Source organism: Colias eurytheme, chromosome 2 (genome assembly GCF_061535395.1).
Source record: "Colias eurytheme isolate Ceu_HAF_F1 chromosome 2, ilColEury1 Martin Lab GWU primary, whole genome shotgun sequence".
NCBI classification, from domain to species: Eukaryota; Metazoa; Arthropoda; class Insecta; order Lepidoptera; family Pieridae; genus Colias; species Colias eurytheme.
The window spans coordinates 842,622-857,702 of NC_142981.1; the positions used below are offsets into that span (position 1 = coordinate 842,622).

The following is a 15,081-nucleotide window of genomic DNA, read 5'->3' on the forward strand; positions in this document are numbered from 1 at the left end:
GTAAAATGACGTCACGCGACCGGCGGTGGTGGGGTGGCACTTCCGGAACGCATGCGATTGGTCACTTCCGCTCACTAACAAACACTATGCTAATGGTGACATAGCGATTTATTGGAAGAAATTTCCCTTTTCGCTATTTTTATGGCCTTTATTGCGTAATTATACGATTTCGCAGTGGTAAAGATTAAGTGTTAATTTTTGGAGAGACATTAACAGTTATTAAATGATAAAATCAAACATCAATGGTCAGCTTTGTAATATTTTAATGAAGAAAGTATAGACTGTATTGTTTGAGAAATAAAAATTAAGTATATACTTCAGAACACGATGTAAGTACCTTCATATTATCGCAATGATTTTAATGGTTAAAGGATATGCCACAGTCAGGACTCAGGAGAGTGTAAAAGTATTTTTAATTTGAACAAAAATTACTTCTTTTTTTTTTTTAAACCATGATCTAATTAAATCTATTATTGACGTCTTTTCAATCCAAACATCCTTTTATCTGTCCAAACACACATTGTCTCAAGTTTAAACGATACAAAAGAATATCAAATCAATATTTGTAACCGCATTATAATAAATGGGACATATGCTTTGTCTTTTATTTGATTTTCCTTTATAAATGTGCCTAATTAGCATATAAATAGTTTTACAGTTTATAATGTTATGTAAGAAGGTCGGGTATGTTTGTTTTTCATAATGGTATTTTATCTGTTTTTATGGAATTGCGCAATTGATATTGATTGAACAAGTAATTAATAGTTATTGTATTTAATAGTAGTTATTATATTTTAATTTTGAACGAGAAGAATACTATGTGTGAATCCGAATGAAATTGGACTTAGATTATAGACTTAAAAAAAAGCGTGGGTGCTGAGCACACGTGTCAGAAGTGAAACTTCTTTGGCAAGATTCAAAGATACCAAAATTAAAAAAAAACGTGTTGCATGACGTGACAGTATTGCCATGACCTTGAAATTTTACTCTCAACGCGCCTAAAGTTTCACTTCAAAAACTTTTTTAGTCCAAATTTTAGATGTTAATTTATAAAATAGGTACTTTGTCTAACACTGCAAAAATCACAAATATTTTTATAAGCACAGCCAACTTACTGCCAAATTAGCGGCAAAACATTAACGTTCGGTCAAATCGCCCCAAGAGGCGGTGCTGAGTGTGTCGCGACCCTTACGCGCCACGCGCCGCCACGTGTGTCGCCACCCTTAATTGAACTTTTAAGTTATTTAAATACATTTTTGTATTAATTATTTGGAAGCTTTTGTGGATCAAAGAAATTGATTAGACGAAGTATATAAACATGAAATGGTTTGAGTTTTTAGAGACTTCATTCGATGTGTTTTATTAGTCTACCATCGGGATTTTTTTTATAAAAACGTTTTAAACAATTTATATGAACTAACATTTATAAAAAAACTATATAGGTATTCTAAACTCCGTTCTCATTCCCGACATGCAAATCTATTCAGACACTATCAACACACACACATACACACACACATACCTACACACACATTCACTCCACACAATACTGAAATTTCTTACCCAGAAAATTAATTAATACCAGAACAGTCATCCAAGACAAAACCACATGAAGAATTTACATAAGCCCATTACGCAATATCACTATAAGTCACCCCTAGCATGCAATTAACTTAAAAGCTACTTTAGTGTGTCGCGACCCTTAGTTAAGGGCGGTGGCACACGTGCCGGCCACACCCACGGTGAAACCGCAGTCAATAATCAGTATAAATCGGGGAAGTTTAAATTCTTGAAGGAGGAAGCCGTAGAATATTAGGAAATAAATGATTTAAAAAATCTGCTAGTACTATCGCGATCGTTATAATCAAAATACAATACAAGTTCCCTATAAAGTAAAAAAAATATTTATCGACATTCGATGAATCCGAGCTAACAGATATACATGACAAAACTCAGTTTTTAAAATGATGAAAATGATGAATTAAAATGGTGCTATTTTGAGTCGCAAAATCTTTTAAACATCGATATGACCCCAAAACTAAAAAGTATAGAATTTCACCATTACCATAATAACAGAGTCCGAGTCCAAAAATTCAATATCATCCCCATTACATCCTTCAATAGCCACAATATAACCCTAAGTTTGACGCACCCCCGCCATTGTCACCTTCACTTTGACAGCGAAAACTGTCAACTGTCAAAAGCAGCCAAGAAGGTTTAAACTATGCGTTCCATGTTCTATTTTCAAACGCTTTTCATATTTGGAATCTTTTGTACTATTTTCATTTTCGTGTTCATTATTGTGCGCGTGTGTGTCGTCGATTATAATGGCATTCCATTTTCAAATAGAAACGGTTGTAGTTCTTAGGGATGGTTGTAGATCACAGATAACGTAGGAAATTGTTCCATTTTCAAACGTTTTGTCGATTTAGTTTTTTATGGCGTGTTCTATTGAACAAATGAAGATAGATAGTGCGATTTGATTCTGTTCCAGGAAATGATGAGATTCTGTTTCTGTTTGCTTTGTTAAAATGTTTTTGTGTAAAGTGCCCGAAGTTCGTAAATTAGTTCATGTATACTTTTTCGTGGTTTTGCGTTTAACTTATTACAATTTTTGCTACTTTACTACCTACTTAATCGATTAGTAAATAATATTCGAATATGAACAAAAATGTAATAAAAAATGGATACAAAACGGCACATCATTCCATATTTCCATATCTTTGTAAGAACTTATCAGAACCATCTTAAATCTCAACCATATAAACTTATCACCTCAAATGGCATCTTAAATAATCCTTTTATAAGCCATAATGCGAAACAGTAAATGACGATTGTTCAAATAATAGTTTACAAGTTTTTATTAATGCTCACGAAAAAAATTCGTGACTATTGACTCGTATTCCGTTGAGGCTAGTGACCGAGCCTCGTTTATAAAAGCGGAATTAAAAACATATTCACATTTTTTTTGGGTTTTTAATTGTTTTTAGGTATGTTTTTATGTGCCTGTGGCCGAGAGTAATATTCATTACTCTCGGCCACAGGCACTAACGTACCTAATGTGTATGTGTGTTCGTTTGTTTTGTAGATGTGTTTGGAAGCGTAATGGGATAGCAGTCGGTACTATGAAGTACAATAAGGCAGATTCAGAAATAGCAAGGAAAAGATTTATAATTTAGATACACTTAAGAGATTATCCATTTTTTTATTGTAAACTTATTGCTAATTCAAAACTGACGTTCGGGGAATCGTCATCTGGAGGAATAATAGAATAAATTCAATCACGAAGAAAAGTTTTTAAAAAACTTTAGGTACCTACACATATCAAACGGATTTATGAGACTCGAAAGTTACTATAGCCATTGTACTGGCTGCCAACATCCACTGGCGCCATTCACTTGCCAAATGCGAACGGTACATCGATTACGTAATCTTCAATAGTATGGCTCGACAAAAATCGATGACTTTCATTGAATAGCGCTCGCTGTCCCGAATAGCCTTTTCACATTGTAATATCTGAAGTATCGAGTATTGAGTTTGTTTAATTTTACTGGGTAACTCGTATGTATGTTTATTTTTAGTGTATAAAATATTTGTGTAACAGATTACAGCCATTGTAATTTGTAGCCAATCTTACTACCTATAGACTTTAATTAAACTTTTGCATTTATTGAAACAACGATATTTGTGACTGATGTAGAAGTAGGTAGGTATGAGACACGAGACACACTGATGTACAGTGAAACAGTTAAGTATTTGTAAAATTTGAGCGAATCGAATGAAAGATGATTAATTAAAATTTACTTCAATAAACAAGTTATAGTGAAATAATTGGAAGAAAGAGAAAGATTCGTTCTTTCTAAGAACTTAAGTCCAGAATATTTATAAATTAGGTATACTTTGATATAAAATACAATGTGACATCTAAAGCTTATTAGCGTAAAAGTGTAATAATATTTTATTTTACATTTTTATCACACAAAATCGAATCCCAGATACAGCGTAACATAAAAACGCAATAAAACCTACATTGTAGATTTGGTGTTTTTGATTATCTGTGGTCATTTCTGACATTAGCCGCGGCTTTACGACACGTAATGATAGCTTTTCGTGTGATTGCCGCGCAAAACAAAGATGGCCGCTATAAATGTCAAACTAGAATTAGATCCATTTACATAATGGTCATGTTGGTTTTAATATTTCGTGTTATTATGCCAATATGTTAATTTTATTGCAGTGTCCTGTTTATTTTATTTAACTGGGATTATAAAGTAAATTGAATAACTTATGGGTTAAGTAATCAGTTTTATAATGGTTTTATAATAATCTATAGGCAAGAAAGAGGACGGGAGGTAGTGCTTGTATGTTACGTAGTGCTAATATTATGAAGGAATGTAGAAATGCTGCGATAAGCACTTTCATACTTTATTTATTCGATAATCAATCTTTACGCATTAGTTCAATGAAAGAATTAGGTATATAATAATAACACTTCAATTTGCTGTTATTAAACCTCTATGGAAGATTCTATAATCCTGGTATAGTTGGCTATATAAATAAGTTTATATATAAAATTCTCGTGTCACAATGTTAGTCTGCATACTCCTCCGAAACGGGTGGACCGATTCTCATGAAATTTTCTGTACATATCGGGTAAGTCTGAGAATCGGCCAACATCTATTTTTCATATGTACTACGGGCGAAGCCGGGGCGGACCGCTAGTAAGTTTTTATATTTTATAACATCATTACAATTGTCCACCCGGTACTATTAGGTAGGGTAAACTCACCTAATTATGTGACTCACTTAATTCGGAGATACAACGTTTGGACTCTTTTACAGCGTTATAGGAGTAAAATCCAATACATTAAAATTAACCCTATGGTATAGTAATAAAGCTTCTTTTCGTGTACAAATTTTTGTTAAAATCGTGCGGGTGAGATAGTAACAATCACGGAATTTGTCACTGCGCCCGCCATGTTTGACGTTTCACCGGTAGCGTGCAACTGTGCTGTCATTATTTAATTAATTTTAAATAGAAAAGGTGAGTGTAAGTTCATGATACTTTGACAATTAATTGTTAAAAACATATTCTTGTTGATACCGATAAAGGTTTTAGTAATTTTTCATTTGTTTTTGCATAATACCTTATTTCCTGGGTTCAAAAAGTTAACGATTTTCAAGATTGCAACTCAAAACAGTGTCACCGAATTAACCAAGCAAATTTTTATTATTTTCAATTCGTGTATAAATAATTGTTTTTAGTACGTATACGTTAGTCGTTTAAGTCAGAAAATATTTATTTTTACTCAAGTTTAAAAGTAGGATCGCTTTCAAGCATTTTAAAAAAGTCCGTTATTTTTTTATCACATAATTAAGTGAGTTATTTTTTTTTATTTTAGACAGCATGGAGGAAGACAAAAATAAAAATAAAAAATATAATGAAACAACGCTGACATCCGCAATTCAAAATATTCTGCAGTCAAAAATGAGTCTGTACACTGTTCACACAAACAATTATAAAGTCCAATATTAATTTTTTATGGTTCTCCTCTTTTGATAATTTCTCATTGATAAATAAATACATAATTATTACTTTGAATATGTTTATATTTTTTATTAATTGTATTTTTTTTACTTTTGTGTTAAAAAATAATAAATACTCACTTAATTCGGTTATAACAGAATTAGAGAAGTACTATCACCGAATTATGGTGATTGTCACAGAATTAGACAAGTCATCGCGGTTTGATTAAGCTCATTTTACGCTGAGTTAATTCATATGTGTTAAGATTACACTTGCTCCATTTGATAAATAGAAGATTGATTAATGTTCCTATTAAAAATAAAAATAAAATTTATAAAGTTTAACCTGTTTTTTTTTTTCATATTCTGTTTTGTCACAGAATTAGATGAGTTGACCCTACTTTCAGACAAGTTCTAGGTGTTAATCGTTAATGTCATAACATTTGCTCATCTTGGCATTAAGCCCATCAATTATTATTAAATCTTATGCTATGCCTCTCTCCAGTCATGGATGCATTTAAATAATCCATACTAATATTATAAATGCGAAAGTAACTCTGTCTGTCTGTCTGTTACTCAATCACGCCTAAACTACTGAACCAATTTACATGAAATTTGGTATGGAGATATTTTCATACCCGAGAAAGGACATAGGCTACCTTTTATTACGAAATAATAATATGTACCACGGGCGAAGCCGGGGCGGACCTCTAGTGTTTTATATAGTTTACTTTCCAGTTAATTGACAACAGAAAGAAAGACACAAATTATATTATTACATACATAAATGACTTTTTAACGAATTTTAAACTCGATTTATTCATCCTGTAACCAACAAAACTTTAAAGCCACGTCACGTCACTTAAAGCTGTCAATTTAGTGACCCCGAGAATTTGCAACAAAACGAAAAATACGCTTTCTGATCTAGAAAAAAAAACTTACCAGCTCTCAACGCATCCATAGGCACACTGGGATACGGTATTGAGTACGGGTAGCCCTCCTTCCTCAGGGTCTTCGGTTTCCTCCTGGGCCGGTACTTGTAGTCGGGGTGCTCCTTCATGTGGATCGCCCGGAGACGCTTGGCTTCATCTATGAAGGGCCGCTTCTCGTCTTCTGTGAGAAGCTTCCATTCTGCACCTGTAAGAGGATTGGTTTGATCAAATTGTTAAAGAAACTGATTTGGATAATCTTCGAGACAAACGTGATTGAGATTTAAAGTTTAAACACGTGAAAGATATCTCATTAATTAAATTAACTTTGCTTTGAAGTAAAGACCTATAATTTGGAAAATCCAAAAGTGCACGCCTCATAATTTTTTTTTAATAAATATTTATTAATTATTATTTTTGTTTATTTAAAAACAATTAAACCACATCGAATCAGACCCTGAAAAATGAAAGAGCATACTCAAGCGTAAGAGAAAAAAAAAGACTCGATTAGTAATGTATTTCGGTCGCTATCGTGTTAACAAGAAAAAGGATCCGCACATACAGACACACGGACGTCCAAGACAGAACTTTTTTAAACTGTTTTTTAACTAGTTTAAATAACAAAAATGACATCAAAAATATCATGAACGTTAAAAATAGTGTTTTTTCTTAATATGTGTGTGTATGTATTATCTTACAAGTGCAATGTATGATACATAAAGACATTTTAAGTTTGAAAAATCAGATGTTTTGCGCGAAGTGACAGTAGTACCCACCTCAACGCTTCGCTTATGAGGCGTGCAATAAGTATGTAGTTGTAGATATTGTTTTAATAGGTTAATTGATAAACATGGCAATAGGTTGGATTCGAAAAATGTGTGTGTACCTATGTTAATAAATTGTAGAAATATTAAGCACAATACAAGTTATGAGTGTCTCAACAACACAAGAATGATCTAAATACCCGAATGTCCTAGACACGACAATCACGAGAATCCACAAAAGACCATTAATAAAACTAATCTAGCCATTGAAACAAAAGCGAACAGTATAAATAAATCCCCATTTCAAACTATAACAACAGCGACAAAATGAGAAAAGTAATTTGCGCTAACCATTCCCCATTGCGCAGACAAAGCCTTTGAATCGATACAATAATCGAACGACCTGTCTCCCAACTCGATTCAAGACCAACCCTTTGTGTCCCCCCTTTGGAGGCAGGCATCGATACCGTGGAGGGGCCGGCCATTGAAACAGACAAGACAATTCCGATTCAGGCGGGTATAAAGCGAAAACAATGTTCCCGCCATAGAAAGGAACAATCCGCCGAAGGACCATCCGCTCTCCCGCTTTATCCCGCGCGACCGCACGCGGGCGCGAGCGGGACGGCGACAACAATGGCGGAAAGCGATGCCTAATGACGAATTTGCGCTTTTCATTCCGCTACACAAGTTTTTCCCGGTTACTCATTATTGCTGATACTTGGAGGGTATTCGCTCTTTGTCGCTCGCTCTGATAAGAATCGTATTTGCGACTGTTGCGTTCGAATAAATCGAGTTTGCTGTTTACTCATTTCCTCCACATGTCACTTTGAAGGTACAATGTCTTTGCTATTTATTATTTAAACATTGAAACGTTTTTGTTATAATTTCAATTACAAAGCCTATACTGCTTCGTGTTTTGCGTCTTTAATTCAGAGTTAGTAATTATGAATTCAGATCTAGCTTTTCATACATCTTTATAAAGATTAAATCACATGTCTTGTTTGCATTAACAACGGAAAGCACTCGTCAGTCGTCACTCGTTACGTTTTATTTAAAAAACATCAGAAGACATAATTAAAATGATACAAATCCATTGTAAACGACATTGAAGCTAAGTTTTATTCATTCTTTAAATAAAGCATTTCTTCTATCTAATATTCTGCGAGCACAATACTCGGTTTGCGACTAAGAAATTTTTCCTCGTCTTTTGTGGACGCCAACAAAAGCCATACAATTGTTATGTAAATAAGACATCTTATAGCATTGGATGCTATTAATGCAATGCATTTGCATAATAAATGCGTTTTCTTGAATAAATTATATATTGTCTTTACTTCAATTGCTAATTTGTTAACGTTTGTGGTACAAGTGAAAATTGTTTTAGTTGTCAACTTGTGTGTTAGTGTATAGTGAATTAGTTACAATGGAGATAATGCAGAATTGTGACAGAAACAGTAAGGTAGGTCGTGGTTTCGTAAATCAAGTAAAACCATGTATATATTCTGACATTTAAATAGTTGTCTCAAGTTACACATAAAGCAAAATATTCCATCAATCATGACAATATTGTCGAATCGAAGATTGATCACAATTGTAAAAACTAACAATTGGAGGAAGGATGTGGTATCTACTTATCTATACATATAATAAATCTGTAGAAGGGTCAATTCTGTACATTGAAAATATTGAAAAAATAAATAGCAGGGGGTGTTACTGGATCGATACCAAACCCAAATATGTGATTAAAAAAATTTTTGTCTGTCTGTCTGTCTGTATGTGAAGACATCACGTAAAAACTAACGGTTCGATTTCGATGAAACTTGGTATAATTATACCTTATTATCCTGGGCATAAAATAGGATACTTTTTATCCCGGAAAAATACGTAGAAATAAATAAATGTTAATTTTTCCGCGCGGACGGAGTCGCGGGCGGAAGCTAGTAAAGAATAAAGATAGCTAATAATTGATTTATTTTCGTTTTTTCATTAAGATTTTAGGTTACACCTTCCAGATTTACACATTTAATCAAAGTCTTAGATAAGAAGCTAATTTTCTATAATATTTTCACAAGTACACAAAAAAAGATATTAACAACACAAACGTGCTTCAATCTATTCCCGTCTAAAAAACAAAAAGAACACAAACTGAATCATTGATACTTTTTAATTAACAGACGCACGTGCTCCAGTATTGCCACTCTACAGTAATTATTTCCTACAGCCACGATAACAATGGCAATACCGAATCGTACATAATAGTTTGTATTCAGTTATTTTTAGGTCCTGTGGATAAACTTATTAATTAATAATGGTAATGTGGGGATTTTAATGAAAGTTATAATTTGATGTTAAGGTTACCTATCTGGGTAAAAGATATTTTAAATTACGCTAGGCATTTTATTGAAGTCACAGTAGAAAGACTACTATCATTCATTTGATAAGCTAATTACTTGAAATTAAATATTATTCAAAAGTAAGATACAATTTTTATATTTAAAATATTACGATTACGAGAATTACGAGTAAGAAAATTTGAGAAAATCTTTGCACCTATACCAGGGCATTTTTGTCCAAAAAGCTAGAAGTTTTCAGCAAATTGTGACAATTTTCGAAAATTTAATTTAAAAGAAATACAAACGATACTTAGGTATTAGGGACAATATTTAGATATTGTCCCATTTTCACAAAAACTCAGATGTATAAGGTATTCTGAATGCAAATTCCATTAGGAGATTACAATATCTTACGATATGTTACACATGATTAATTTACTTGTATGGTACTTACCTATATGAGAACTATAAATTGCTTTTGATGTACTTAGTGTGTAATGTGCTAAGGAGAAATAACAGATGGTCAATTATATCAATTTATTTCCTTTGAAAATTGTTCATATTATACGATTAAATTTTGTGAAACTAATTGAATCATGTATCAGCAGAGATATAGTACCCGCGTTAGAACTAGCCCAAGCATTAGAATAACAAACACCATGATCCAATTAACAAAATTGTTAATAAACAATGCTACATAGCAGCTTTGTACAACAATCGTGGAACAAAAACACACAAGGGCCGTATGTAACGCGCGCACTACAATACGCCGTGCGACAAAGAGTTTCCTCTCTGCCTTGTATTAAAACGTGCATTGTACTCGAAATCGGACGAAAATGCTCTTCATTACTGTGAAAGCCTGCACGACAATAGAGCGGGGGAGGAGGGGAGGGGGGGTCGCCAACAAAGACGAAGGAGCCACCCTTTCGTCCGGAAAATTGAAACGCCAAGACGTTATTTGGGTCATGATTTTATTAAATTTTAATAGTGTCGGCTAATAGCCTTGGAGTGGTGGTGTCATGGGGATTCAGGATTTTAATCCGACACCCGTGAATGCAGTTTTGTAGGCGCTTTTATAATGGCTCGGATACTTCAATTATTTCCTGCTTTGAGGATAATACATTTTTGCTAAAGAGTTCGGTAATATCTATGGTCTTTTTGGTTTTTGTATTAGGTTAAGTGACTGTTTATCGATACCTCATGAGATATTTTCTGTATCTAAAAATTGTATTTGAATTTACGTTTAGATTGATTCTAATAATACGGAACTCCTTAAATCCGATATATTACGTGCTTAACGAAATTGAATTTAAATTAACACTTAAAAAAACACTATATTTTATAATTATTCGCAGATAACCTTTGACACAACTTTAAAATATCAAATGCAAAACTTAATCTCATGTGGAATGTTGATAAACAGCAGATTTACCCACATTATTATGTAATCTACGTTACATAACGTAAGGTATGCCAACAAAAACTGTCCTTTATCTAAAACAACAGCATTACACACAATTTCACGATCGAAACCCGCGACCAATCGGTCAACGGATCGGCCGACGGGTCCAAAAAACGCATCCAGCGCATTCGAGCGGAAAATATGAAAAACTTTGTAACTGAAAGGCACAAGAGACTGTAGTAATTAAACAACGGGCCCCTTCGACAACAGACAAGGAGCAACAATGAACAAAACAACTGTATTTTTGTTGCGTGCCCCTGACGGGCCTGTATGTCCCTGATAAGCAGGGACCGTGTGGGTATATAAGGTAAGCGTTTTTCAGTAATGTCGCATTTATAAAGCTTTGTAAAGGCAGTGTCGTAACTTTTTTGTGTTCGTAAATCTCATTTAGCGTTCTCTGTTTAATACTTTGGAGAATTGAAAGTTTGATACATAGTTTGGAAGAGACGAAATAATGGACAGTAAATTTATACTTGTAAATTAATTATTACAAAAGACGACGAAAATGACTTCTATTATAATGTAACTTCTATTATAATTTATTTATCAGAGAAGAAATACTATCTCGTAGAAAAAGATGCATTGTATCATGTATGTTGTTAATGGAGGAAAAGTGATCTTTAAGTAGAAGAAGATCACAACAAATGTTGAGGAAAATGATACCCGTAATTCTCAATGTCCACTCGAATAACAGACGCGGTCAACCACCTAAATTTAAATACAATTTACAGTTCATTATAATCATGTTACAGAAAAACTTTTAAATAGGCATCTAACAGAAAACAGAACATACCCTGTGGCTTGACAAAAACGAAATTCCATCAACACAAGGCCACAAAACTCATCTAATAGATTCAACTTACAATGGCCGCTTCTTCTTCAATAAAAAACTGATCAGACGATTATAATAAGACATGCCCCTTGGATTATATCCAATGGGAGATAATTAAACAAAAACGGTGATAAACAAAAAACTGTACAAAAAGCAGTATATAGAGCTACCGAAGAAAATTGGTGTAAATTTGAATTGGGCCATATGTCGGGAGGCGTGCTCGAAATTGTAATTAATTTTAAAGGGGGATGGAAGACATTGGTACGGGGTACGGGGCATGCAATCAAACGGTTAATTAGTTTTATTGGTGTTATTCAATGTATGTTATACCTACGTGCGATATATTTACCAGGGTATGTAGGGAATTAGGAATATGGAAATGCTTTAATTGATAAATAGGTACTTTTTAGATGTAGTACTTAGGATTTTGATATTATCAAAGAGTTTAGACATTTTATAAGCGTTAATACACCTATACATTTTCAAAGGTTATCTGGGAATAGATATACCAATTCGTAATCTAGAATACCTACCTGGCAAGCCAGATGTATTTATGGTGCGTCTAGACTCTAAATCAACATCGAATTAGAATCATCACAATATATTTGTAAGCACTGTAAAAATAAGCATAACTTAAACACATTTGGCCAATTCGATTATTACCACCTACCTATATTAAACAAAATCTATAAGTACCTAAACTTAGAAATTCTATTAACGTATCAAACTCCCAAGAACTATCCGACATACAAGCTCATGCACCCGGTGTTACTGGTGTCGATAATGGAAAGCAATTACATCACACAAAACCAGCCCGTCTTAATTAATATTAACGACAGGGGTGGAATGAACTCATGGTAGCGAAGAACGGACAACTAAACTTTTTTATTATATTTGTTTGTTATCTGTGGTTTTAATAATGCTGTTTTGTTTTGACTTGTGAGTGTATGAAAATTTTTACAACTGACGAAACTTTTTTGTGTATTTGGTTGTGGTTCATATTATGGTCGCGAGTATGTATATGAAAAGTTACTATGTAGGTACATAATTTTATTTTTATTTAAAAAAAACCGGCCAAGTGCGAGTCGGACTCGCGCACCGAGGGTTCCGTACAAACCTGCAATTTTTTTTTTCACGGGTTAAAGGCAATTAGATCTAAGTATTTGATATGAATTTCAACTTGATAGCTCTACGCGTTCATGAGGAAAAAAGTAATAAGTTTATATTTATTAAAAAATAAATATATATTTTGTAATGTAACTAAAAATTTAAGGTTTTCGGAATTTTTCCTTTATGTGTGCTATAAAACGTTGCTTCATGCCGAATTTCAAGATTCTAGGTCGACTGGAAGTACCCTTTAGGTTTTGATTCCCTTGCGAGTACTTGCGAGTTTCAAAATATGCAGCTTAAATTGCTGTTTCTTTTGATTACGTTGACATAGAAGTTTGATTTTGTTACAGCTTAAAGGTATTATAGACCTGAGTATTTGGTATGAATTTCAATTTAATACCTCTACGCGTTTATGAGGAAATGAGTAGTAAGTTTAAAATTATTAAAAAGAATATATTATGTGATGTAACTAAAAATTTATGGTTTTTGTAATTTTTCCTTTATCCATGCTATAAGACGTTGCTTCGTACCAAATTTCAAGATTCTGAGTTCACGGGAAGCACCCTGTAGGTTTTGATTCCCTTGCAAGTGTCGAAAATCTGCGGCATAAACGGCTGTATCTTTTGATTGCGTTGGCTTAGAAGTTTGATTTTTTCACAGCTTCAAGGGACAGTAGACCTGAGTAATTGATATAAATTTCAGCTTCATACCTCTACGCGTTCCTGAGAAAAAGGGTCTTGACAGACGGACGGACGGACGGACGGACGGACAGACGGACAACAAAGTGATCCTATAAGGGTTCCGTTTTTTCCTTTTGAGGTACGGAACCCTAAAAATAAATTTTACATTTTATTAATTAGATTCCTATTTGATAGAAAGTCAATTTAAAGTCTAATACTTCCATATCCGAACAGAGCTATGCTTACCGCTTACATTTTACTGGATTTTTTATTAACTTCATATTCAGCCTAATTCCTATCTACTTTAAGTTACATTTGCGTAGCGAGAAGATTCGTCATGAAATAAAAAAAGGATCACTGTGCGTCTTTATTTCCAACAAAACAGCTAATCCTGGTAATTTTAAAGAAATTGATAAGTCACAAATAAAGTCGTAATCTAACATAATTTATTTGTATTCACGTTTTACATTAATCTTATTGGAAAAAATTAAGCCATTATAATTGAATTATGTGTGAATCGGCCAGGTCTAATCAGACGAGATCCGCCATATTAGACACGCATCGTTTCTTATACGTAGAATAACTGTTGCAATTCTAGTCTAGTCTTGTAAGAAAACTAGTAAAAAAAACAAACGATGACAGTATCTATTCGATCTGCTGTAAAGCAGTCCTAGTATTTTTGGTGTACTAATGTATTTATTTTTGATTAGGCACATCTTTATCGTATCGATTTCTATCTATTGAATAAAAAAAATATTGAAACTACTAAAAAACATCTTCTTACTTGATAGCTTATTTTTACTTCAATTAATTTCAAAAATAACATCATCGAGCAATCAATCGAGCGTGAAAACATTCGCCATCCTTACGCGCAGTGTGTCACAAAGGTGCACACTGCGCACATTTGTCGTGACATTCGATAGCAAACAGAACGTTTTTGTTTGGCGATTAATAATGCCAATAAACAATGCGCTTGATTATCGACAGGTACATTGTGCTGTGCAATTGTCGACAACTGTCACGTTCAAATCGTTGAGCACAGAGTATACAAAACACGGGCATTTGTTTGTTTATAAATTACTCGGCATTTACGAATGAAATTTGAAAGCAGGTTCTGATTGGTTAGTTTCTATCATCGGTTGAGCTAAGAAATGTTTATTAGTTGTTGTAAGATTATTTGTTTAATACCTTATTGTGAACGAAAAAATCATTCGTACACAGACTATAAAAACTATCGCAATTTTTATTATTTTTTATCATCGGGAGGTTAGGATAGGTTTTCAGACAATGTTTATATTTTAATGGGAAGATTGATTGGTCTACTCATCTTTCCAAGGGGATTTACTTCTTATTGGAAACATATTATTCTTGAGAAAACGACATTAAAATAATCCAAAACGTCACTTATAATTAAGAAAGATTGAGTCAAACAGCACAAGTTAATT

The 15,081-nt window shown here is 33.3% G+C and overlaps 1 protein-coding gene across 1 annotated transcript in view; it reads right to left on the bottom strand.

Moving 5' to 3' along the window:
- Positions 1 to 15,081, bottom strand: part of LOC149910051 (uncharacterized) — a 39,597-nt gene that overhangs the window by 11,856 nt on the left and 12,660 nt on the right. The window contains exon 3 of the mRNA XM_090107134.1: positions 6,469 to 6,663. Within this exon, the coding sequence (XP_089963260.1) occupies positions 6,469 to 6,663 (195 nt within the window). The remainder of the gene's footprint in view (positions 1 to 6,468; positions 6,664 to 15,081) is intronic.